The 24,291-nt window shown below is 39.1% G+C and overlaps 1 protein-coding gene across 2 annotated transcripts in view; it reads right to left on the bottom strand.

Annotated features, from left to right (window-relative positions):
* The window catches only part of TMEM135 (transmembrane protein 135), a 168,625-nt gene that overhangs the window by 35,614 nt on the left and 108,720 nt on the right, over positions 1-24,291 (bottom strand). For both annotated transcript variants that reach the window (XM_031612453.2, XM_031612452.2), the window contains one exon: positions 23,640-23,686. In XM_031612453.2, the coding sequence (XP_031468313.1) occupies positions 23,640-23,686 (47 nt within the window). The remainder of the gene's footprint in view (positions 1-23,639; positions 23,687-24,291) is intronic.

The raw sequence follows: 24,291 nt of genomic DNA on the forward strand, positions 1-24,291 counted from the left end.
AAATGTTTTTTTTTTAATTCACCACTCTTTCTGAGAAGAAATTTTTCCTAATATCCAGCCTGAACCTCCCCTGGTCCAACTTAAAGCCATTCCTAATGACCACACAGAGCCATTACGAATGACCACACAAGTTTTAAGGCACTTTGGCCATTCACAATTATCTTTTCTAGGTGTGGATAAACAAGGGAGGAGCAGGAAAGTCAAAAAACAGGTGAAATAAGTTCTGCTTTTTTTCATCAATACTTAAACCAGCAACCAAATCCTTGTAGACTCATCTCCGAGTAGATGGCACAGCAAACTCATCCATGTGTACAGATCCTGGTGTGTTCCTGAGCTCCGTGCAGGACCAGGTTCATCTTGCAGCCACTGTGCATTGGTCACAGAATCACAGAATATCCTGAGAGGAAGGGACCCACAGGGATCACTGATCCAGGCTCTGCACAGGACCATCCAAATTCAGACCCAATGTCTAAGAGCACTGTACAAACGCTTCCTAAGCTCCAGCAGCTCGGGGCCGTGCCCACTGCCCTGTGCAGGCTGTTCCATGCCCACTGTCCTCTGGTGCAGACCCTTTCCCTCACTCCCAGCTGCCCCTCCCCTGTCACAGCTCCATGCCGTTCCCTCAGGCCCTGTCGCTGTCACACAGAGCAGAGCTCAGCGCTGCCCTCCACTCCCTGTGAGGAGCTGCAGCCGCCATCAGGCCTCCCCTCAGCCTGCTCTGCTGAGACCTCAGCAGCTCCTCACACATCCTCCCTGTAGACCCATCCCCATCTTTGACTCACATTCAACTTCCAGTCATCCAAGCCCCTCACTAAGACTGTCCACACAGCTTCGTAGTTTCACAGACAAAGCAGAACTCTTTCAGGCCTCTATGCATTTGCAAATATTACCAAAATTGCCAATGGGTTTCAAAGGTTATTAAGGACATACCTGATGGGAACATAAGATAACCCTGTTAGAAATGTCTCTTCTGATTAGCAAATGGGGTCAAAAGAGGCAGTGAAGTTAGGAATTCACTTGACAAATACACCTGATGTTGTGCACTTATCTCCCCTGACAGAAACCATGGCTGTTAGAAGGATAACATGAATATAGACACACTTAAGAAAAACAAACTCTCCTCACCTTATCTTTTTCACGTCTTGTCATCTGCTTTTGTGGAAAGTTTCTATTAACATATGTTCACAATATGATTTTCAGAAGTTGCATATTAAATTCAATATATTATATTTTGCGATGGGGACCCTCATAAATCCTGCTTTTCTAACTCCCTTTCTTGCTCAGACTGCCTCATTCCTACTTTAAAATAAGCAAGGCAGCTTACTTTAAAACTCACAGTGAAATTGAAATTCACCCAGCCTGTCTGTCTCTTAAAATTTCATTAAACTAACATTTTTAAGTGTTCTTTTTTAATTATAATTGTTTAAATAAAAGCAGATCCACCACAATGTGTCTCCCTTTTTGTGCAACACCGAAGGAAACACTGCAAAACAACCGCATGGTGAGATACAGAACTGCAGGCTCTAATTTCCATCATTTCCTTGACCATTACCCTGGTTTGATGGCTTGAGCTGTACTTCATGAGAAAAAAAACACAACACTGTGGTATGCCCCTGCAAAACCCTAACTGTAGACCTAAATATTAACTATTTACATTATAAATTACTTTTTATTCCTCGTCCTTCTCAATTCCCAGCATTATTTTAGAAATTCTCCTTGTTGACTGGTGAAGTACCAGAAGACTGGAGGTTTGCCAATGTGACTCCCATCTACAAGAAGGGCTGTAAGGAGGACCCGGGGAACTAAAGGCCTGTTAGCCTGACCTCGGTGCCAGGGAAGGTTATGGAACAGATTGTCTTGAGGGAGATCACACGGCAAGTGTGGGACAACCGGGGGATCAGGCCTAGCCAGCATGGGTTCATGAAGGGTAGGTCCTGCTTGACCAACCTGATCTCCTTCTATGATCTAGTGACCCGCCTGGTGGATGAGGGAAAGGCTGTTGATGTAGTCTACCTAGACTTCAGCAAAGCTTTTGACACTGTCTCCCACAGTATTCTCCTGCAGAAGCTGGCAGTCCGTGGCTTGGACAGGTACACTCTTGGCTGGGTAAGGAACTGGCTGGAGAGCCGGGCCCAGAGAGTGGTGGTCAATGGAGCTAAATCCAGCTGGCGACCTGTCACGAGTGGTGTTCCCCAGGGGTCGGTGCTGGGGCCTGTCATTTTCAATATCTTTATTGATGACCTGGATGAGGGCATTGAGTGCACCCTCAGTAAGTTTGCAGATGACACCAAGTTGGCTGGAAGTGTCGATCTGCCTGGGGGTAGCGAGGCCCTACAGAGGGATCTGGACAGGCTGGACAGCTGGTCTGAAGCCAATGGGATGAGGTTTAATAAGACCAAATGCCGGGTCCTTTACTTTGGCCACAGCAACCCCAAGCAACGCTACAGGCTTGGGGTGGAGTGGCTAGAAGACTGTGTAGAGGAAATGGACCTTGGGGTGTTGGTTGACGCTCGACTAAACATGAGCCAGCAGTGTGCCTGGGTGGCCAAGAAGGCCAATGGCATCCTGGCTTGTATCAGAAGTAGTGTGACCAGCAGGAGTAGGGAAGTAATTGTTCCCCTGTACTCAGCTCTGGTGAGGCCGCACCATGAGTACTGTGTCCAGTTCTGGGCCCCACACTGCAAGAAAGACATTGAGGCCCTGGAGCGTGTTCAAAGAAGGGCAACAAAGCTGGTGAGGGGTCTGGAGCACAGGCCTTATGAGGAGCAGCTGAGGGAGCTGGGATTGTTCAGTCTGGAGAAGAGGAGGCTCAGGGGAGACCTCATTGCTCTCTATAACTACCTGAAGGGAGGCTGTAGCGAGCAGGGGGTCGGCCTCTTCTCCCGTATAACTGGTGATAGGACCAGAGGGAATGGTTTCAAGCTGCGCCAGGGAAGATTCAGGCTGGATATTAGGAAATACTACTTCTCTGAAAGGGTGGTCAGGCACTGGAATGGGCTGCCAGGGAGGTGGTGGAGTCCCCTTCCCTGGAGGTGTTCAAGGAACGTTTGGATGTTGTGTTGAGGGATATGGTTTAGCGAGAACCATTGGTGATAGGTGGATGGTTGGACTGGATGATCTTATAGGTCTTTTCCAACCTTAGTGATTCTGTGATTCTGTGAAATTACAGCACAATACTGGCTTGCACACAAAAGTCTGTATGCGTACATTCATGTATGTATTTCTAGACAGAATGATTCACTTTACTGGCAAAAATTTCCTTATTCCTACCAGATGGGTCCCAGTGAAATTGTAAAACTATGACAGAAAGGAAAATTTGCTGTTTGTTGTTGTTCCTTGTTTTTATTGTTGGAAAATGCTTTTGTTTCAGGTCAGAGGAGCTGAACAAGCATGTTAGCTGCCACAGCATCAACTACAGTCCTAAAATGAAAGCAAACACTTTCAAGAATATTTTCAATTTGCAGATAAGTGCAGAATAAAATAGAAATCTACGTAAAACAGCAAAGTGTTAAGATTTGGGATATTCATATTTTCCTCCTCTTTAAATATGTTTTCAAATATGAGACAAACTCACCTTTGATTTTCTATTCTTTTGTAAAAAGAAGCTTTTTAAATTGAGAACACATTGTGTTCAATGTGTTCATCAAATAGGATGTACCAGAAAGGTGAGGAGTTTTATTGAACTTGGCCAAACTTTTTCATAGATCACAGTCTCCCCTGGTATAAATGTATATTTATGTACATTGGTTTGTCATGTCCTATAGTATCTGTCTTCATTAGCAGCATTTGTTATCTGGCATGCCCAGACTGCTGCAGCACAGAGATATAGAATCATAGTTGGAAGGGACCCTCAAAGGTCACCTAGTCCAAGTCCCTTGCAATGAACATGGACATCTACAGCTTGATCATGATTGAAAAGAGGCTGCATTGCAGGATCATGCCCTTTGTTTATCTTGTGATGCTCTCCAAGTGTAGTTACGTCATGAGTCAGTACATCCCATTCTCAGCAAGGGATTCTACATTTCTAAGACATGAATCTTGTGACATTATTACAGGTTGACAGTTGGACCAGATGATCTTTGCGATCTCTTCCAATCTTAATGATTCAGTGATTCTACTCCAGAAACTCATCGGGCTCACTCACCAAGAAGTCTTTTGCTAAGGAAAATGGAAAAAGAAAAGGAGACGAGAAGGAAGACCTTACTTTCTAAATGGGTGGTATTCAGCTGAATGCAGGCAAATGGTTCAAGGCTATGTTGAATCTATTTAGATTTCAGAGATGGAAAGCATGTCTTCAGATTTGGGTGTTTGCGTATTGTCCAGGAATACATGAATTGGCTCATCTTCAAAATAATATTTTAATGATTTATTTTCCTAAACTAATCTGTAAACTATATCTACTTTCGCAATTACAGCATAGTGTCTGTTCCTCTACATATATTGCTAGGTGTATTCTATATTCATATATCTTTTCGATACAAAGCGGTGGGATCCCTTTATTAAAACTGTGACTGCAAGCAGAAGAGTGTCTAAAAAATTGGCAGGTGCTGGTTTTACACAACTTTATATATATATATAAATATATATATATAAATATATATATATATATATATATATATATATATTTAAATGGTTTACATCATGTTCTAAAAAATAAAAGTCACTACTCAAACTGTAAAATCAGCTATTTGTGAGGCATCAGTCACATTTTTTAGCCAGAGCTCGGCTGACAGCAGGAGAAATCAGAAAGAAAACAGTTATAAAACTGAGAACTGCCACAAACTACTGAAGAAATCAATGCAGCAAGTTTTACAGATATACATCTGTTCAAATTTTTCTGTGACAAAAGCAGATTTTCAATGAAATGAACGTCTGCACAGTGCTTCAAGGATCTCCACAGAGCCTATGAATTCTTAACTGTAACATAAAATTACCATACAACTGCATCTAATCTTCGTATGTCATATAACACATTTGATTATGTCTCTCATAAATACATTAATTTGAATTTTTATTTTATATCCCTATCTGATTTTTAGACAGGAACTATCTGCTGAGCAGTACTAAGAAGGACTACTTTATTTTCCTGCATAATTGTGTGATATGAATAAGAAATATCAGAATATTAAATGTGCAAAATACAGTTTTTTAAATTCACTCAGAATCACGTTCTATAGCATGTCAGCTTTACCTTTGTAGTAAACATCCGTAGTAATCAATGCTGCCCAATGTACACTGACCACATATTACATAAACACTGTAATAGGTATCTTCTTAAAAAAAAAAAACAAACAGAATTAACAAAGAGGTGGAAGAAGAATTAATCTAAAAGCCAATTTCTTCTCCAAGTCTGACATCAACAAATATATTACTTGTGCTCATCTTTCCACCACCAATTGTTCATTAATCTGCTATTTCACAAGAAAACAGCTTTGAACCTCAAGCAAGCTCAGTCCAAATTAACCAGAATGTCACTTGCTAATGTGACAGATCCCTAACAATATCCATCCAGCTAGAGCTCTGTTAGATATCTAGCAGAATGTCACGACCAGAGCCTAGAGCAGCACACACATGTGCTGTTGTAAGTGGGACTCCAGGCAAGCCCACAAGATGGCTCCTTTCCCAGCTGGATACCATGACCTCAACTCACATCAGTATCATCCACTCATGTCGTCAATGTTGAAGAATTTCCAGCCCTACAGCAGCCAGGATAACCCAGAAGATGCTCAGCAGGAGTGCTTCCACTTGGCTTTCTCTGTACTTACTCAACCTGCAACAGCCAGGTTTTCAAGTATGTTATCATGTTTGCTCATATTTGCTTCCAATAGGGAAGGTGAAATTCTTCTCACCTCCTAATATAGGATTCCCAACTCACACACCCACGAACCTCTGTGACTTTTTCCCTGTCACTTTTTAATAGGTGCTCCATCATTTGAAGATCCCTCACACAGTTTTTTAAGAAGGGTCATTCATACATATTCTAAATTCATATTTAGTCTTGTTTAAATACTGAGGCCTCACTGCAACCATGATGGGCAGACTTGGCTACACATCCTGAAACTGTTCCTATTTCTTCGATTACAGATCCATGGGATTTGCTCTGCACCTCCCCATGACACACTGCACCCTGAAAGTGCAGATCTGAGGTTATACCTAAACGTAATTTGTCTTCCTCTAAAGAAAGGGGCAACTGGTTGCTAATTAGCAGAACTGAAATCCACATGGACAAAAAATAATGTAAGCTGACATGTATGTCTTTACACAGACTCTGCAATCCACACATCTCCCAACTTACATCAGACTTCTTTTCTTCCAGGTCTCTAGGTCTTTTCACAAAGAACAGACTCTTAGTTTGGACAGGATGGACAGAGAAGATCTGACGTGCAGACTTGGCTCCCATGGGCACTACTGGCTTCATGATCGAATTTTGCAAGCAGGGACCAAATGTCAGCAAGCAGGTTTATTCCAGAACTCCATCTCTCCACTGTCGATTTTTCTAGAAGTATCTTCCAGCGCTGAGACTTTTTAGGTCAGCGAAAGAATGAGGCCTCCTGTGGGTCAGAAGATGGAGGTGGGGGAAGCGTCATCACCCGTGACTTGTACTCAGCTGCCAGGTCTCCAGCTGGGCTAAGCATTGCGTGACAGCCTAGACTTGAAATCCTGATCAAGTCCTTGATTTATGCTTTGGCATGCTATACCAGCAGTTCGCAGCAGGACTGGATGAATCATTGATCTGTTCCAGTACAATAATTTCTACGCATGTTCATAACCTCAGAAGAATCTATATAATATTTGAACACACATCTAGTTAGCACAGCATCCAGCTGGATAATTTTCATCCTTTAAACACTGAATTTTATTTCAGTTGTGCAGTTACATTGGAAATATGTGTTTTTGCTTGTGTATTTAAAACAAACTTAATTTGGAAAAATAAAATAAAATGTCAGAAAAGTTTGATGTGAGGTGCTAAACACAATAAATATAGCCAGAGAAGCAGTCAGCACTTCAGTGTTTTTTCTGAATTTCATCTCAAACAATCTCAATTAGGTCAGACACAATCACAAAGAGAACTCAGATACAAAAGGAAATAACCACAAGTGCCTACACCTCGAGAGCTTGAATAGCTGTCTATCATGATACAGGCAGGAGCTCGCTGACATCACCTTTTAAGACAAAGAAATATAAAAAGCCTTTTAAAGGACTAAAAGATTTCCTGTTCTTCTGCATAACAGAAAAGCCTCATTCCGTGTCCTACATGACTGTTTCAAGGGCTCAGGACTCACTGAGCATCTCCTTAATGAGTTTTGCAGACAGGTTGCTGAAGCTGTAACTCATAAAGCACTTCATGGGTTCTCAATCTTGCACCTGCATTGCTATGGATTTGCTTTGAGCTGTTGACTTCCACTACATTACAATCCAAAGCCTGCAGTCCTGCCTGGGCTCTCCAAATGCAAAAGTCAAAAGAGATCAAGTTTGTCCAATTAAAAGGTAAAGATTTATAAACAAGTTACTATCTCTGGAGGCAGCTGCAATGTAGATCCACTGTCCACCAGGTGTTCCTTTTACTTGGCAGGCTCCTATTTTAAGTTCTTCCCATGAGAATCAGCCATCTCTTTTAGACAAGCCCCATCACTGGCCTTTATTTTTTGTCAAATGAAATTCTAGTTCCAAATCAATCCCTACAGATGAATTTCATATCTATTCTACCACCTTAGCCTTAACTGAGCAACAGAACCACAGAATCATAGAATTGTTTGATTGTAAGGGATCTGTAAATGTCATCAAGTAAAACTCAATTTTGGCCATTTGAAGAAAAGAGTAGACAATTATCTGGTTATAATAAACGTTTTATGGGATATAATTGCATCTTTTTGCTGTATGTATCTACTACTTCAGATATACACATTATATTATCATGTAAATGAACCAATGCATATTCTGTATTACTGAGTCTTTCTCAAAAGAGGGCTCACAGCTGTGTTCACTATAACTATCAGCTCTAATTTAGCATTCTTTGATAGCATCAAAGAATGGCTTGGGTTGGAAGGGACCCCAAGGATCATCAAGCTCCAACACCTCTCCCACAGGCAGGGCCACCAACCTCCACATTTAATACTAGACCAGGCTGCTCAGGGCCCCATCCAACCTGACCTTGAACACCTCCAGGAACGGAGCATCCACAACTTCTCTGGGCAGCCTGTTCCAGACTGAGTAACATAATCATTATACCAGAATTGAAACGGTCTGAAAAAATTCAAAAATCTTGTAGGACTATGACAGGTGATATTAAAAATAAAGAGAAATTGAAAATTAATTCTTAAAATTAATGATGAATCTTATATTGGCAATGTCTCTAAAATACCAACAATGCAGTCTATTAAATTTCCTTTTCTTTCAGCTCTCTTTATATTTATGCCGCAGCCATTCTCAGTGTGAAATAAAACAGTTGGCAAATGCTATTTAGAAACGACATTTGACCGTACATTTTAAAATAACAGCACATGACAACTCTCAGATTAATGGAAAATCTTCACCAACGTACAGACAAGCTCTATCTTCTACCTGCTAAGATAAGACGCAATAGAAGATATCTGCACTGGATTAGATCTGACACGAGACAAGAGCACCTTAAGGCCTGGAGAAGTATGCCATGCAGAGGAGCTCAGGCATCCTGTTCCTGAAATGAATGCCAAGTATGTCAGGTAATCTTTTCCAGCTAAGTGGAAAAGATAAGCATTATCAAGCAGATGGCTACCAAAGCAATCACTGTGCACATAGCTCACTGCACTGTGGTCACACATAAGAGGAATGTCTAATCTCACGTTGAGGCTTACCATCAGTCTACCATTAAGTAGTATGACAAGGAGAATTTGTACAAGGAAAGAATTCTCTCATTGCATACAGCTCAAAGCACTTGACTCAATTTTACCTGTATGTTATCAAGTTAGATAAAATAACTTCTGAGATGCTAAAGGAGTTTTGCTTGTTTTCTCAATTGCCTGCTTTTGCAAGTAAAATAAAATGTCACAAAACACTTCATTGTAGGTAACCATCTCAATTGTGAATGGGAAGCCTCCAGCATTCCTCTAACGGGAAAGTCAGCATCACTTGGTCATAACAGAGATTTTAACTTCTCTGGTTTGTGGATAATGTATTTGATTTTAGATACACCAGACACACAGAGACCGACTTTGGGACGATGTAATGAGTTGCTGATTTAAGACTTTACATCCTTACAAAACAGCTGCTTTTCAATGTGTGCACATGCATGCACATGTGCTGCCTTCAGTGCTCAGGGCCAGACGGTTCGTCCAGCGTACTTTTATTAAACCTTGCTAAGCAATTTGATTGTGAGTGTGCTGTAAGAAAAGGGAAATGCACTGGATTTTGCATTATAGGATTTTAAAGTGAATTTTTACATTTTTAAATTAACATTAGCTGTCTATTAATTGAACGTATCTTAAATCAGGATGTGCTGGGGGATGTACAGTACAGAAAAAACCCACAGACTGCTTTGGCATGTCACAGTAACCACATCTGTCCAACCCCCATGCTTCCCAAAGGCAACTGATATATATACAGACAGCAAAAACACTGTAAACAGTCACATGCACAACTTGAGCATATAACACATGTAATGTAAACAAATGTATCATATACTCCCCAAGAAAAGCATGGATATTATCCTGGGTAAGGAAGAAACCCAGCACTATATATCCATTGTTAAAACAAGCTCAAACATTTAGCAAAACACATTAAAGACTTTTGATAACAGCCTAGAATCATAGAATCATTAAGGTTCTACTACTAAGATCATCCAGTCCAACCATAGAAAAGTTAATGGAGTATGTTGTTAGTGTTTGTAGGTTGTAGTCTTTCCAACCGCTGATTGAATTCTGCTGATCAAACTCCAACTGACACTGCTTTGCCATCAAAGCACAGCATGTATGCTAAAGGGAAAACTCTTACACTCCTACCACAATGTCATTTCAGCCACAAATAATGCTTCAGAAATTCAGCTTTCAATATAAATCTTACCATTTGTACCCATGGGAAAAGACATGTCAGCAAGAAACTAGCACTAACCTCTGAGTCTGTCACAGCAGAGTATTGGTTAAATTCAAATTCCACTGAGTCAGTGTTTGTAGGGAAAAAGGCAGGAAAACCATAAGCTACTTGGTATCTCCAGTGTACCAGTGATGAGGGCTCAGGATTGACAGCATTTCAAACAACCTTCTACAGTAGCTGTTAAGGAAAGATCAGGGCTGCAATCTTTGTTTCCTTTGTTTATACAGGAGATATTGCACTCCTAGAATGAATGCATACAAAAATACACCAGTGACCCAGTGTATGACCACTAATATGCAATTTTATATTGCATTAAATCACAAAGATGTTCCAGTTACTCCTCAACATGACTAATCTTCAAAGCTCCAGTCACATTATTTATTTTGCAAGTGGTTTACAGCTAAATACAGTCCACAATTCTCTGGCACCTTGATGTCATAAACAAAACATTTCTAATTGATACTCTTTAAGGTGTGATCGTTCAGTTCTAACATGGGAATAATTCTTGCAGATAGTGGAAATTTGATTTTAAAGAATCAGATGCAAATATCCAGCTTGATGCTACCCAGTTAGCCTTTGCTTACAAATCCCTGTCCACTTGAGAAGTCCTCCTGAGCTGAAAATCAACATGTAACCACAATGAGAGAATAATAATTCCAGTTATATCCCAAGATATACAGAACAATTACACAGAAGTACAGAAGGTAGGAAGAGGAGAAATTCCTATTGTTCACTGTCCATTTTGTATTAAAAAAACGATGACAGTTCTACCCTTCAAGTCTAAGGTAGTCTTCCATGATGAATTATTGAATCTCCCCATACCTGAAAAAACTGTTCTATCATTTAGCTAGTCTTAATATTAGAAAGTTGTTCTAATATAATAATTTCCAACCTGTACCTACTTTGCTTCAATTTCAGTCTACCATTTCTTCTGCTTCTTGCTGAAGAGAGAAAGTGTTATTCTCCTCCTTATTTATAGAAACATGGCATACATCAGAAGAATCTTAGACTTTAAGGTCTTTTCCAACCCAAGCCATCCTATGATTCAGTCATCCCCAGAGGACATTTCCATTCTGATAGTAAATTCAGTCTTTAGGTTTTTCAACTGATTTTAAAACACTTTTTGGGAGTTTTCTTCTACAGTATACGTCAATGTCTTGGTTATGAGAGTCTGCCTAAAGACATACTGAAGCCAAGACAGATGATACGCACTATTACTTCTGAACCAACAGAGCCTGTTATCCTCACAGAATGAAGTCCAGTTGGCTTGACACAATTTATCCTTGACAAATACCTATGCTTATGGTTATTTGAGTCCTTGTTTCTTCTAAGTGTCTTCTCAGAGTGTATCTGAGTAACCATCCCAGAATTTATTGCATGACCCTGGGCCAAACACTTTAATGTTTTACTGAAAAGAATTTAAGGTTGTTTTTTTTTTTTTTTTTCTTTTTTTTCACACAGAGGGTGGTGACACACTGGAACAGGTTGCCCAAGGAGGCTGTGGATGCCCCATCCCTGCAGGCATTCGAGGCCAGGCTGGATGTGGCTCTGGGCAGCCTGGTCTGGTGGTTGGCGACCCTGCACATAGCAGGGGGTTGAAACTGGATGATCATTGTGCTCTTTTTCAAACAAGGCCATTGTATGATTTTTTGTTCTTATGTAATTTATAATTTTTTTTTTTTTTAAATCATACAGTACCCTGGAATATAAGAGAATTACTATTTAAAATTCCTAATGTATTCTCTTTAAAAAAAAAAAAAAAAGGTGTTTTAACTTAAAATACATTCATTCTTACTCTTCATAGCAAAATACTACATAATTCAATGTTTCTTCAGCTTTTTTTCACTTATATTTAGCTATGCACTGTAAGTGAAATTCAAGTTTCCTAAAAATCAATTAAAAATTTGCCACTGAATTTTAGAACAATGGCTATAGGTTAGATGGAGGCTTGATAATAATGTAGTAAATACTTTCATTAAGTAAGGGCATTGGCAGGTTCTGAGTTATAGTTTGCTGTAACATTAATGAGATCTGGTTAGGTTGGGGTACTACTAGACACCTTTTTTCAGCATGTTTCCTAGTCTATCTACCAACTGTATGAAAAAGAATAAAGAATGTCTCATTCTTCAGCATATTTGAAATGGCCCACAAAGGCTCAGTTTCATGGCAGAAGCTGCCTTTATGCAGCAGTTTTTTTCAGTGAAATTGAGCCTTTATGAACTGAAGCATGTCTGTGAAAATCATCTATGACATCACTTACACTCCGCTAACCAAATAACGTATGAGCAGAAGGCAGAATGAAGAAGAATGATGTAATTCAATGTTTATAAAGTATCAGACATTTGACAGGCTTAAAATTATCTCCAGGATACACTGTTTGATACCATTATCCATCAGTGTGTTTTCCCTGACATTTTATCTTAGAGCCAAATGCCAAAAGAAAGACCACAAACACCCAACCACAAAGTAGCTCTTATTTTCCTATTCTAGTCAGCAATTAGCTCACAGGAACAGAATTCCAAGTATTTCCAATGCCTGTGTTAAAAATATGCTTGTTTCTAAAATGGAATAGAAATGTCATATGTTAAAACCATATTTGGGACCATACTCTAGAAAGAAATAGAATGGGAATCTACTGAAGTCGCACAGTAGTTCCACATTAAAGATCCCAATTGTGTACAACCCTTACATAAACAGAAAGGCTTTTTATTTTATAAATACATTCCCATACACGTAGATTTTAACGTTATGTAATTGCCTTCTGCTTTTCATGAAATGGAGATTTTCTGCCCTGACTGCTATCAAATCAGAAACATGTGAAGAGGAGTTCCCAGTGTGAGAATTGTATTTCATGACCGTGGCAGCATCTGCAAGAACTGTAGCTTTGTGTCTTTTTCTTTTTCCTTCCTCCTCTCTGCAGTCCTTGTGCTGTTTGTTTTGTTTAAAGTGTGCTGCAGAGTCAGATAAGCACAGGTAACACCCACATGATGAGCTGAAATCGAATCCATCCTCTTTGGTTATGATTTATCTCTTAGAATGACTCTATTTTCCTAAATGCATTTTATAAACAAATTAATCTTAACAGATGCATAACTGCTGCTCAAAGGGATCTCTTCTTTCTCTCTTCAGTGTCAGGAAGATTTTGTTCTTCAAAATTCAATGAGCAACCACATATATATCCCTCAGCTCAGCAAAACCAGATAACTATTTTTAATAGGGCAGCAGAAACAGGAAGAACAGACAGGAAACAGTTGGGAAAAAGAAATTAAGCCAAGGAGCTGGGAGAGTAATGAAAACAAGAAAAATCAGAGTAGAAAAGCATTAAATGAGCTTTGCTTTCACCATATCACAAAAATACATCGCTAGAATCCTAACTGTCATGCAAAGTTCCCCAGGAAAACACTGCATAAGGCAACTACACAGAGTCAAAGGAAACCTTTAGTTTCACTGTGCACACTCTTTTCTGTTCAGCTCTTTTCTCCCCTTCTCTTTTCAGATTGGTTACAAAGAAAAGAGTATATTAGGAAATTGAACTTCATGTTCTCACTCTCTCAGACAGCCATAGAATAGAAGTATCGGCTTTTGCTGAAAAAGGAAATGAAGAATAAATCTACTGAATTAGTGTTTATTTGGCTTCAAACTCCACCTTAGTCTGCAACTTACACACTACTTCCTATGGTGATTCTCTGGCAACAGTTCTGTACTGTGCCCCATTATTTAAGTTATGTACTGTAGCAGGAATGCAGCAATGACAGCACTGTGATTTAGGAACTGGACTAGAACTCCAGGGCTCAACTGCATTGCTACCAAAAATTTTGTGCCTGACCTTCTGCATACTCCTCAAACCTTCTGCAGCTGTGCAATGTTCAGTGCCTCAGATATAAGTGAGAAGAGAAGCCAATTAACTGCCAAACGTCTAGTGTATAGAAAACACGCACACATGAAAAACCTTTAGGAAAACAAGTAAGGGGGGGAGGAAATAAATAAGGCGGGGGCTCTGAGCTCCTGATGGAGCTGTAGGTGTCCTGTTCACTGCAGAGAAATTGGATTAGATCACCTTTGAGGGTCCCTTCCAACTCAAACAGTTCGGTTATTCTATGATTGTATGAAAACTATCCATAACGTTTGATAATGAGTCGTAAAGATAAACAAAATATCTCTACCAGATTTGAAATCATGCAGAAATACAATCCCATCTCTGCACTTAGTGAGTGGATCTCCAGTACCAGGATTAAAGCAGATGGATGCCGTGTTCATACCGCGCTGCCACTCGGGGACTTTGACACTTCCACACCAGGATCAAAGACAGAGATCAGATCTGCATTGCTTTCTCATCACCCAATCTGCCATGCTAGCCTGGCTCTGAGCAGGTCCCCAATGTCCACAGCAGTTGATTCTCTGCGCCTGAAACAGAAGAGCTATTTCCCCTCTTTTATTTTGCATTTAAGGATGACAGGAATGTGACAAACCACCAAAGCCTAGACACATCGATCCAGCAGTGGGACAAAAGTCCTTTGTGATTGATGGAGAAAATCTGAAAATGGGGAGGGGACATTCTTTTTCTTCCTTTGGGGATGGCTCTGGATAGAGACGCCTGAAACTGTAGACTTCAAAAGCTTCTCCCCTTACAGCCAGATCACCTTGCAGGTAAACACCTTCCTGGTTCACTGAGCCGCGGTTACGTCTCTGAAAAAGAATCCACACTGAAAAGTGATAATGGTGGAAAAATACTCCCTATTGTACCGTTCTTGTGCTACTTGTCTGCAGCAATGTGTTTCCTCTACTGAGGAGTCTGGGCAACCGGATCCAGCCACACGTAGGGCAATTTGTTAAACCAGCACAAGACCTGCTGTTGGAAAGAAGAGGTGGAAATAAGCTCCAGGAGTCTATCTGCCATATGTCTGAAGGTGGCCAAACATGGGAAAGGAAACATCATCTCTCACAGTACATTCAAAAGTTAGTGCTTCCTATGAAAGAGTAAACAAACTGTTGGTAACATTGGGTGTTTTATTTTAACTCTAAAAGAAACTATTTCTGTAATGAATATTTGGCTACATTTTTAATTATATAGGTAATATTTATAGGCAATATATATGTAATATATATTCAATATATGTTACCAAAATCACAATTTCGGTTCTTTTATATCAGGCAAATTAGATTTATACCATGCAAAGTACACATGATACTTTTATCCAAATGTATCTCTTTCTTTCCATTTAGTGGTTAAATCTTTTGCACTACTTAATCCACAGGAAGCAACAAAGAACCTGAGCTTAATATAAAATTAGTTCTACCTGTTTAAAAGCATCAAAGCCCAAAGAAAGAGAATTCAATCATTTTAAGTGTATTTTCTTGACTTGACAAAATATATATTGCTAGGAAACAGATCATAGAATCAAGGGTTAAATGGAAACTTAGAGCCCCTCCAGTTCCAACCCCCTGCCATGGGCTGGCTGCCTCCCACCAGCTCAGGCTACCAAGGCACATCCAACCTGGCCTTGAACATCACCAGGGATGGGGCGCCACAGATCTCTGGGCAAATATACTTAAGTATCTCAATATGAAAAGCTGCAACCACAAAACAAGCTGGGATAGACGTGTATTAGACAGAACAGTGTTTTCCTCACACATAACCGCTGAGAAAGCCAATTATACAGCCCTTCAGCATGCTGAAGGAGCAGGAGTAGCACTGATTTAACCAGGGGAAATCAAATACCAGTCTAAGACTTCAGCTCCCAGAGTTAAGGTTCCTCGTCATCTAACTCAGCTCATACATTCAAACTACAAAAGCTGTATTGAAGATGAGTATAATACAGCATTAAAGTACTTGCCTACCTATTTCACTCCACTCTCAGCTTTTTAATTTGAAAAACAAAGTGAAAAATAGCATGAGGGGGGAGTGGAAAATCTCCTTTAACAAAGGTTCAAAGGAATAGAGGTGGTATCCATCTGCTTAGAAAAGTATAAAGGACAATGATCACTTTTATTCGGGGGATATCATTTGAGCAGAATAAAGGCTTAGGTAATGCTGCAGGAGCGTATAATGTTTCTGAATCAGACCAAGGGAAGAAAATAAGCAAAAAATGATCTGGTGCCTTGCAAATGAGGTACTCTGATAGTCCAGTATGGGCCATCCATTCTGACATTCGGTGCCAGAATGGGGATGCTGTCACAGCTCAGTTCAAATTGTGTACTTCTTGTTTTCTCCATATAAGAGAGTTTGCTCTTCTCCTAGCACTTATTATTTAAAAGAGGAATTTGAGACCTGAGTTATTTACTGTAAACAGTTAGATCAAGTTACAGATATTAGTACTGATGGGGCCCTGGGCAACCCAATCTAATGCCTGATTTAATGGCTGGCATCCCTGCTCATGGCACAGGGGTAGAACTAGACGACCTCTGAGGTTCCTTCCAATCCAAGCCATTCTATGATTCTATGATAACAAAGACTGGGCAGCCTGAGATGGTGGGGGGCAACCAGTTCACGGCAGGGGGCTAAAACTGTGTGAGTTTGAAGGTTTCTTCCATCTTAAGCCATTCTATGGCTCTGCAAAATGATTCTGCAAGGTCTGAGTGGATACACAACACTGACTTGGAGAGATGAGTCTGCTGCTCCTGTGAGTGCAGCAAGGCATGATGATAGAAGTTCTGCAGAACTCTGGAGCTGGTTCCCTGTCAATCAAACCCAGGCCATACTGCATGGCATTACAAGTGTTAAGGGAAAAAAAGAAAAGAAAATGCAAAATTCAGTGGAAGTCTCATAAAAGAGAAATGTGCTCCATGCAAATAAAAAAGGAAAAATGCTTTCTGATCATTTATTCTATTGTTATCTAAGAAGACAGACATCTCACCTTTCTATACGTACTTGCATTTGAACTAATCATGTGCAACTCTGCAGCACTGCTCTGCCAGAGAAGTGCAAGAGTGAACTCACCAGCTTCCCTCCTCACCCACAATGGCTGCTCTGCCATGGTTCTTTACTCCTGCATTCACTAAATAGCATTAACTGATATTTATAGAGTTTCTTAAAAGACTGGATGTTTCATTGACTCATCAGGTCATCCAAAATATCTCAGAAATGAAGTTGCATGGAAGTTATCAAAATAATTCTCTGAACCATGGAACTTGAGATGTTTACATAAGGACATTAAAAACGCATATATATAAACACACGAAAAAAATCTAATTTACCCAAATGAATTTTCTAATTTACCCTAATTCTTCTAATCAACCCTAACAATTCAACAGCAGAGGAGTTTTAATATACTCTTGTATTTCTGCATCAAATGTAAAAGACAAACTTTGTAAGAAAGGTGGAGTGGATTTGATATTGATTCCATACAATATCAACCTCAACTATTAAGTTTGCTCATTCTACAGTAAAAAACAGACCAATATTAAAAAAGCAGAAGTACTTTTCAAGTAGTTGCTTCTGTACAAAAGGGAGCTTAAACAATTAAATGATGGAGTCCAATTCAGCACTGGCACCACACATTTTTAAAAGTAAATAAAGACACTTTGAAATATCATATGAAAAAATACTGAAAAAATTACAGGATATGTGTTTCACTGGGAAAGAAGAGTAAATAGCTGTAATTTGGGAGGCTAGGATTTCATTAATGAGATGGAATAAAGGGCTCTGCAAACAAAAGGATCTTTCTTAAGGTTTCCAGTGAATTTAGACAAGTTTCAATATTCCATCTTAATGACAGTATAAGGCAGTGCATGTGCACTTCTTAAATGTGCTTTTCATTCCATTTTTCATTACGCGCTTCCCATCATCATATAATATAAATTACATTAAGAGATCAAGATCTTTCTGTTGTGAGCTCCTCAAACTCTGAGTTTGAGAACACCGTGTTCTGCTTTGTGCATGCACAGCAGTGACTTCTGATGGTCTGAAATTACTGCTTCAGAAAATAACACCAGAATCTACCCCTAGAAGGCAGACTTTATGCTCAACTTATGATCAATCAATCATCACAACCATCTGATTTCCCATAATAGCTAGCTACAGCCCGTACAGGGTGCTTTCCTTTCCAGTCTGCAGAGCAGATGTATTAACATGTCTAATATGACCAGGAGCAGTCACTGGATTAACTACTATAGCAACCAGAGTTGCAGCTAGACAACATATATTCACCCAAATTGCCTGATTTTCTGTTTGTGTAGACTGCATTTATATTTAGGTGTTCACTTGTTGCACAGAGTTTGCAAGTTCTGTGTTAATACAAATTTCTATAAATATATAGAGAAGAATTGCCTCTCCCACTTCCCACAAAACCCACAGTTTTATCACATATTATAATATTGATCATAAAACTGTTTGAGAATGGTTTAAGTTGGAAAAGGCCTTCAAGCCAAATAGGGGAGTCCAACTCCCCTAATTCCCAAAGGAGCTCAATGACATCTCAAAACTAACTCCAGAAGATATGGGAAGGCTCAACTCTTACACCTTTCAGTAAGCTTTTCAGAAAAACAAAGAGGTAGAAGGAGAAAGAATCCTCTTTCAAATGGATTAACTGTATGTGTGCATTAAATACATGTATGAGAGGCTGCACTATACAAATTAGTGTGCACTACAATTAACTACAAATCAATGAAGCATAATTTCAGCAAGAAGGACATTTTGGAGACAAAAAGTCAGTATAAGCAGAAAAATACTGTAAAAGAGGATTGAGAAGAAGAAAAAAATAAGACACTAAAATATGCTTCCTCTGCCTGTAAATATAACATCGTTGCTTGTAAACCTATCATCTGCATTTCAGCTGCTATTTTTCCCAGTTCTTTTTCTTCTATTTTTTGTCCAGTCTGCTGACATCATCTTTTTTTTTTTTTTACTCTCTAATCTCCCTCCCTTCCCTTCGCTCTGTATCACTATGCTGAATTTGTTTTTCATTCTGGCTTCTTCCTCACTTTTATCTGTTCCTGGTGTAATTGTTCCTGGTTTTAATTGTACTACTACAACTCTTTTAATCTGAGATTTAGCACCTTACTTTTCCTGATGTCCTGCTGTAGATGCAATAATGCTTGAACAGTCCAATAGATATTTGGGGAAACTCTAGAGGTATGTATGAGGGCTGCATGGTGAAGCTTCAAGCAGTGTAAAACACCCAGAAAAGGACAGGCTGGGAGGACCAGGATCTGTCTGACCAAAAAACCATTACAGAAAACAATTTAAGATAAATGTTATGATGAGATACTGATAAACTTCACTGTATTAAAGGGATCTTCTCCTAATGAATGGAGAAGAACTTGTCTATTCTTCCATGGACCACAATTCATACATCTGTTATAGTGATACTTCCAACCAGAGTGCATCAAGGGACAGAGGTACAAGCATGCTACAATATGAGACTTTGCTCCCTTTTGGTGGATAACGACCTACTGGATTGTTTGCCTTCCAGAATCAACAAAAAGTAAGTGCAATCTAATTGTTAGTTAACTACAAGGCAACCCAAAGGATAACTTGGAAGTCTTGATGTATAGAATATATTTTAATTCTTCACACAGACAGCAGCTTTAAACTTTGCAATTCAAGTAACATTTCATGTTATAGGTCAGTAAAGATCACCTTAGTTCAGGTTGGTATGGGTTGATGGTTGGACTAGGTGATCTTAGTGGTCTTTTTCAATGTTTATGATTCTATGATTCTATATGCAGTCACTTTAAAATGACGAAAGTCCATGCCAATGCTGAAAGGAGCACTTCTGCTTTCCCTGCTCATCTCAAGCACTTCCAACATCTGGCTCACAGTGCTGATGCTATGTGCATCATGGTATGAGCCATGGAAGGGAAACAAAAGGTATTTTGCACAGAGCAAAATTCTGCCTTATTTCAGTTACCTGTGGAGCTGCAAGAGTGCTTGTGGCAGTATGGGAAAGGCAACCAGAATGATGGATAGTGACAGTCATCACATCTCAGTTTGGAGATCCTAATAACCTTGGATCAGGTTATTCAAATGAACTAAAAAAATACCGATTACTTTGCTTTCATTCTCATTTTTGTCATCTGAGTGCCAAGAATCAGTCATATTCTGATAGATAGAGGCATACCTACATTTAGTCTCCTTTTAGAAAGTTTTAAGCTTCAAGTTACACCATTTAGATATTAGGATTTTATCTTTAATGATGGAAGGGATTATATATGATCTTGGTGATCAAGATTGCTATTGTTCTCAGCATCTCTTTGGACTTTCTAGTGGGGTGGGAAAGAAAAGAAGACATCCTGGACACCAAGTTGTTCAGAGACAGAGCAAAGAAGAACTCTATTTTCAAGTCAATAGTTGCTTGTGAGCAGTAAAGAGCACTGTACAGGCAATGTGAAAATACTCCTTAAACTAAGCAGATCTGAACTTGAGTAAAATCTTTCTGAGACTTTTCTGTAAACACTGTAATTCTAACACTATTTGTGTGAAATCTGTTTGTGATTAGAAAAAGGCTGAAATAATTTTGAACCACCCAACACATGAAAAGCACTGCAATGACTCTTCCAACTCCTTTCTGTTTCACATGTCAAAACAGACAGGGAGATTATCTAACCCAGGCAGGAAGCTGAGTAGACCCAGAGGGGCTTCCTCTGAGGACTGTCCAAAATCTTACCAGAAGCAATCACGATGAATTCACACATTAGATAAAATGACCATCTCACAATCACAGTCCAAACAAACTGGACAACTCCAAGGGCAGCTCTACTGACTTTTCCGTTGCCTGTACTCATTGAGAAGGAGTTTTTCTCCTACTCTATTACCATGATTACAAATTGTGGAAGAAATGTTTAATCTGATGTGTGTTAGAAAAGTTACATTTCTCACTTTACTAAGATGCCACACACCATTATTTTTGCATTGCTTGCTCACCATGGAAGAATAGGCAAATTCTTCTCATTTTGATATTTCCTTCTTTGATGTGATGAAGCTTCTCAGTGTCTCATTATAATATTTATCTTAAACTATCTTCCAAACTACTTCTGTAATGATCTCTCCACAAGTTCTACAAGATTTACTGGTATCTACAGCAGAGAGCTGTAATATTTTCTTCCCCCTGAACATATCTTTCAGATTGCATTCAATAAAAGCACACAAAGTTATCTTCTTCCAAAGGCTTTACTGGCTTTGACAGCTTATTACATTAAATATTTCACAGTATGACAGCTATTAATGTGAATTAAAACATGGAAGAGATTGAAGACAAATAGTCCCTTGCTTTCCCCAAGCAAAATTACCCAATTTATCCAAAATCTGCTCCTGCAGATCTGAAAGGACAGACAACCCTCAGCTTCACTAGGGGATCTTTTCTGCTTCCTTCTTAGGATTTTCTTCCTCACTATTTTCATGAATTAATCCCTGCTACAATCCATTGCTGTAAGAGTAAATATCCTGTTCTTCTGTCCCGTCCTTTCTGTCACAGAGACAGCAGACTGTTATTCTCTTCAACTTTTCAGCAGTTTTACAATACAGATATGAAAGCACTTAGTCCATCCTTTTTATTTTTTAATTAAACAACTTCAATCTATCCTTCTTAATAAATCATTTTCAGTCAACTCAGATCACACACTGTAGTTTCTCTCACCATTCCATGTTCTTATTGGAGTGCGATAATCAAAAAGAACCATAAAAAGCACTGCCAACACCTTAAATCTAAAGTACAACAAAAAGACAAATTTATACACGTCCCAAGTGCTAATCCTGTTTATACATCCTGTGACAGTGTTTCCTTTATTATGGGAACGGGACACTGTTGACTTACACTCACTGGAAGTTTGCAACAATTACAGTTGGAATTTTTTCAGGCAACTGCTGCCTCACCATTTCATTCCCCATAGTCACTTGCAAGCATATTACCTCCACCTTGCCAGAACTGACCAGCTTTTTATTTGTTCAGATCACATATCCATTTTGCATCCATCTTCATTCCAAGTCTGTTCTTCAAAGGAAATGCACTCCCACCCAACAGCTACACACCTTGTACACAGCGACTCCGGCTCTGGTTTCCTTGGGGAGTGTACATCATCAATCTCTGTGAGGATGTTCTAATCCCAATACTGATTAAACTCAGAAAAAAAGAATATGAACTGATTTATGCTGATGTTTTTTAAATAAATCTACTTCAATTTATCCATCGTATAGTTTTTGTTGGTGTTTATTTAAAAAAAAAAAAAACACACACACTATTTTCTTCTGAGAATCAAATTAACGGACCTATAGCCACCCAGCCCTGTAATTTAATTCCTCTGCTATAACAAGAGAGACAAAGGAATTAAGTGTTCCTGATGATTGCTCAACAGGATATCCGTCACCCCTGGCACAGTGAGACTAATTTTAGAAGAGAAAGTGGCTTGGAATTCATTCAACTGTCAGTGTTGCATTGTCAGGTCAGGAAAGAATTCACCAAATATTTCTGGGCTCTGGTCAGTTCTCACTCAGCTTCCAGGTTTTCTGTTCAAACTGGTTCATTATCAAGATATAAACAGGAGACAGGGAGCTTCCTCCATAATCACACAGTATTTATACCTTTGCCCAGCTTTTGTTTCATCAGCATTCATACAGACAGGTGTCCAACTTCAACTCTACTAACTTTTTGACCAACTTCTAAACTTTTCAGAGGCTGCTGTGCTATAATGCTGGAAGCAGGACAAAATACAACGAGAAGCCTGCACCCAGCCTGATGCATGGGTGGTAGATGAAAGGAGGAATGCTTTTCAGAAACTCTCAAATTAATAGCTTTCCCCTATCCACAAACTGTTCTTGGTCAATATCTGAAAGCAATTTGTAAGTAAGGGAATTACAAAAAAAAACAAGCTGCAATTTCTAGTTTTGCAATTATCTGGGGATCATATGGCTTGAAGAATGGCTGTAAGCTGATGGCTGATGGCTGCAAGCCATAGAAAATTCCAAGGGAAAGGGTTGTAGTCAAAGGTTACTTTAACAAGCAATTGTCCAACCAGAGATATAAAACAGCAATTGTGGGGAGCATGGTATTTAAAAAAAGAAACTCTGAAAAGGTAAATAATTTATTACAAGTATCTTGCAAACTGGGAGAAAAACAGTGATAAAAGCAGTGCATAATCTGAGTCACTACTAAGTGTTTTAAGAAAGGAATACAGCTGATAATGTGTGAAAAAAAGAATGCGAAACAGTTGTACCCCCATGCACATCAAACATTTGGTATTATTTAAGACTATAAAAATCTCCACTTCCTATTCTCCAGTATCTTCATCAGAAGAAAAAAGTTGTCTTCCCTGCAGTAAGCTCAGTGAGAGCTTATAATAAAGCAGCATTTTAGCAGTTTTCATACTATGTAACGTTAGATCTCAGGGGTGTTAATTACAAAATGAGAAGAGACTCCTTAAGTAACCAGCGAAATCTCCAGAAGATTTAAAGCATTTAACTCAGTGTTTCCATTTTTAGCCCAATTATGTTCACAACCATGGGCTTTTAATGCCATAGAAGCACTCCATTCAAGTCAGAAGTCTTGAGTCAGGAATATACTCAAGTTTTCATAAGAACACTGAAAATTGAGTCAGCTACTTAATCTTTAAAAACATAAACAGACATATGAGCAACATACCTGAAAAAGAACATGAACAGAGCAGATGTGATGCAGAACAAAAGGACCTACAAGAAGGAGAAAGAGTGTTATTGCATCAACCATCACGCTTCTCCTTTATGTTCTGGATCGCGAAGATTTTACAACTGCTCCTACAAAAGTTACACTTTATTTATATGCTTCAACAGCACGAATGAAAGCTGAATCCCCCCAAAAGGATTCCCTTGTTTATAATGGACTTTGGGTCAGTCCTGTGAAAGTCAGAAAAAAAAAAACAGAAATATAGGATAGGGTAGTGGGATGGCAGACACAGCAAAGGAATTAAATGATAAATAGAAAAATAAATAAATAAAGATAATAATAATTAAAACAACAATAGACTAAGAATAAATAAGAATAAATAAGACAGTAGAATGGAAATTTAAACACTGTATTTTTCTTCGTCTTTAACCCAGGGAGGGAAAAAAAAAGACAAAGTCAAAATGGTGTTTTCTGCCAATTTGGATAAAAAGATGGCTGGATCACAGGCAAAGGATTGGAGAGAGACCTCAGTGCCAGGAGTATGGAAGATGACAGAGGATGAAGCCTTAAGGCAGCATCGTCATTCTTCTTGATACAGCAACAAGCTGTTGTGTCTTGACTGTAGAACAGTTTGTACACACAGCATAGTCAG

Source organism: Phasianus colchicus, chromosome 1 (genome assembly GCF_987193195.1).
Source record: "Phasianus colchicus chromosome 1, bPhaCol1.hap1.1, whole genome shotgun sequence".
NCBI classification, from domain to species: domain Eukaryota; kingdom Metazoa; phylum Chordata; class Aves; order Galliformes; family Phasianidae; genus Phasianus; species Phasianus colchicus.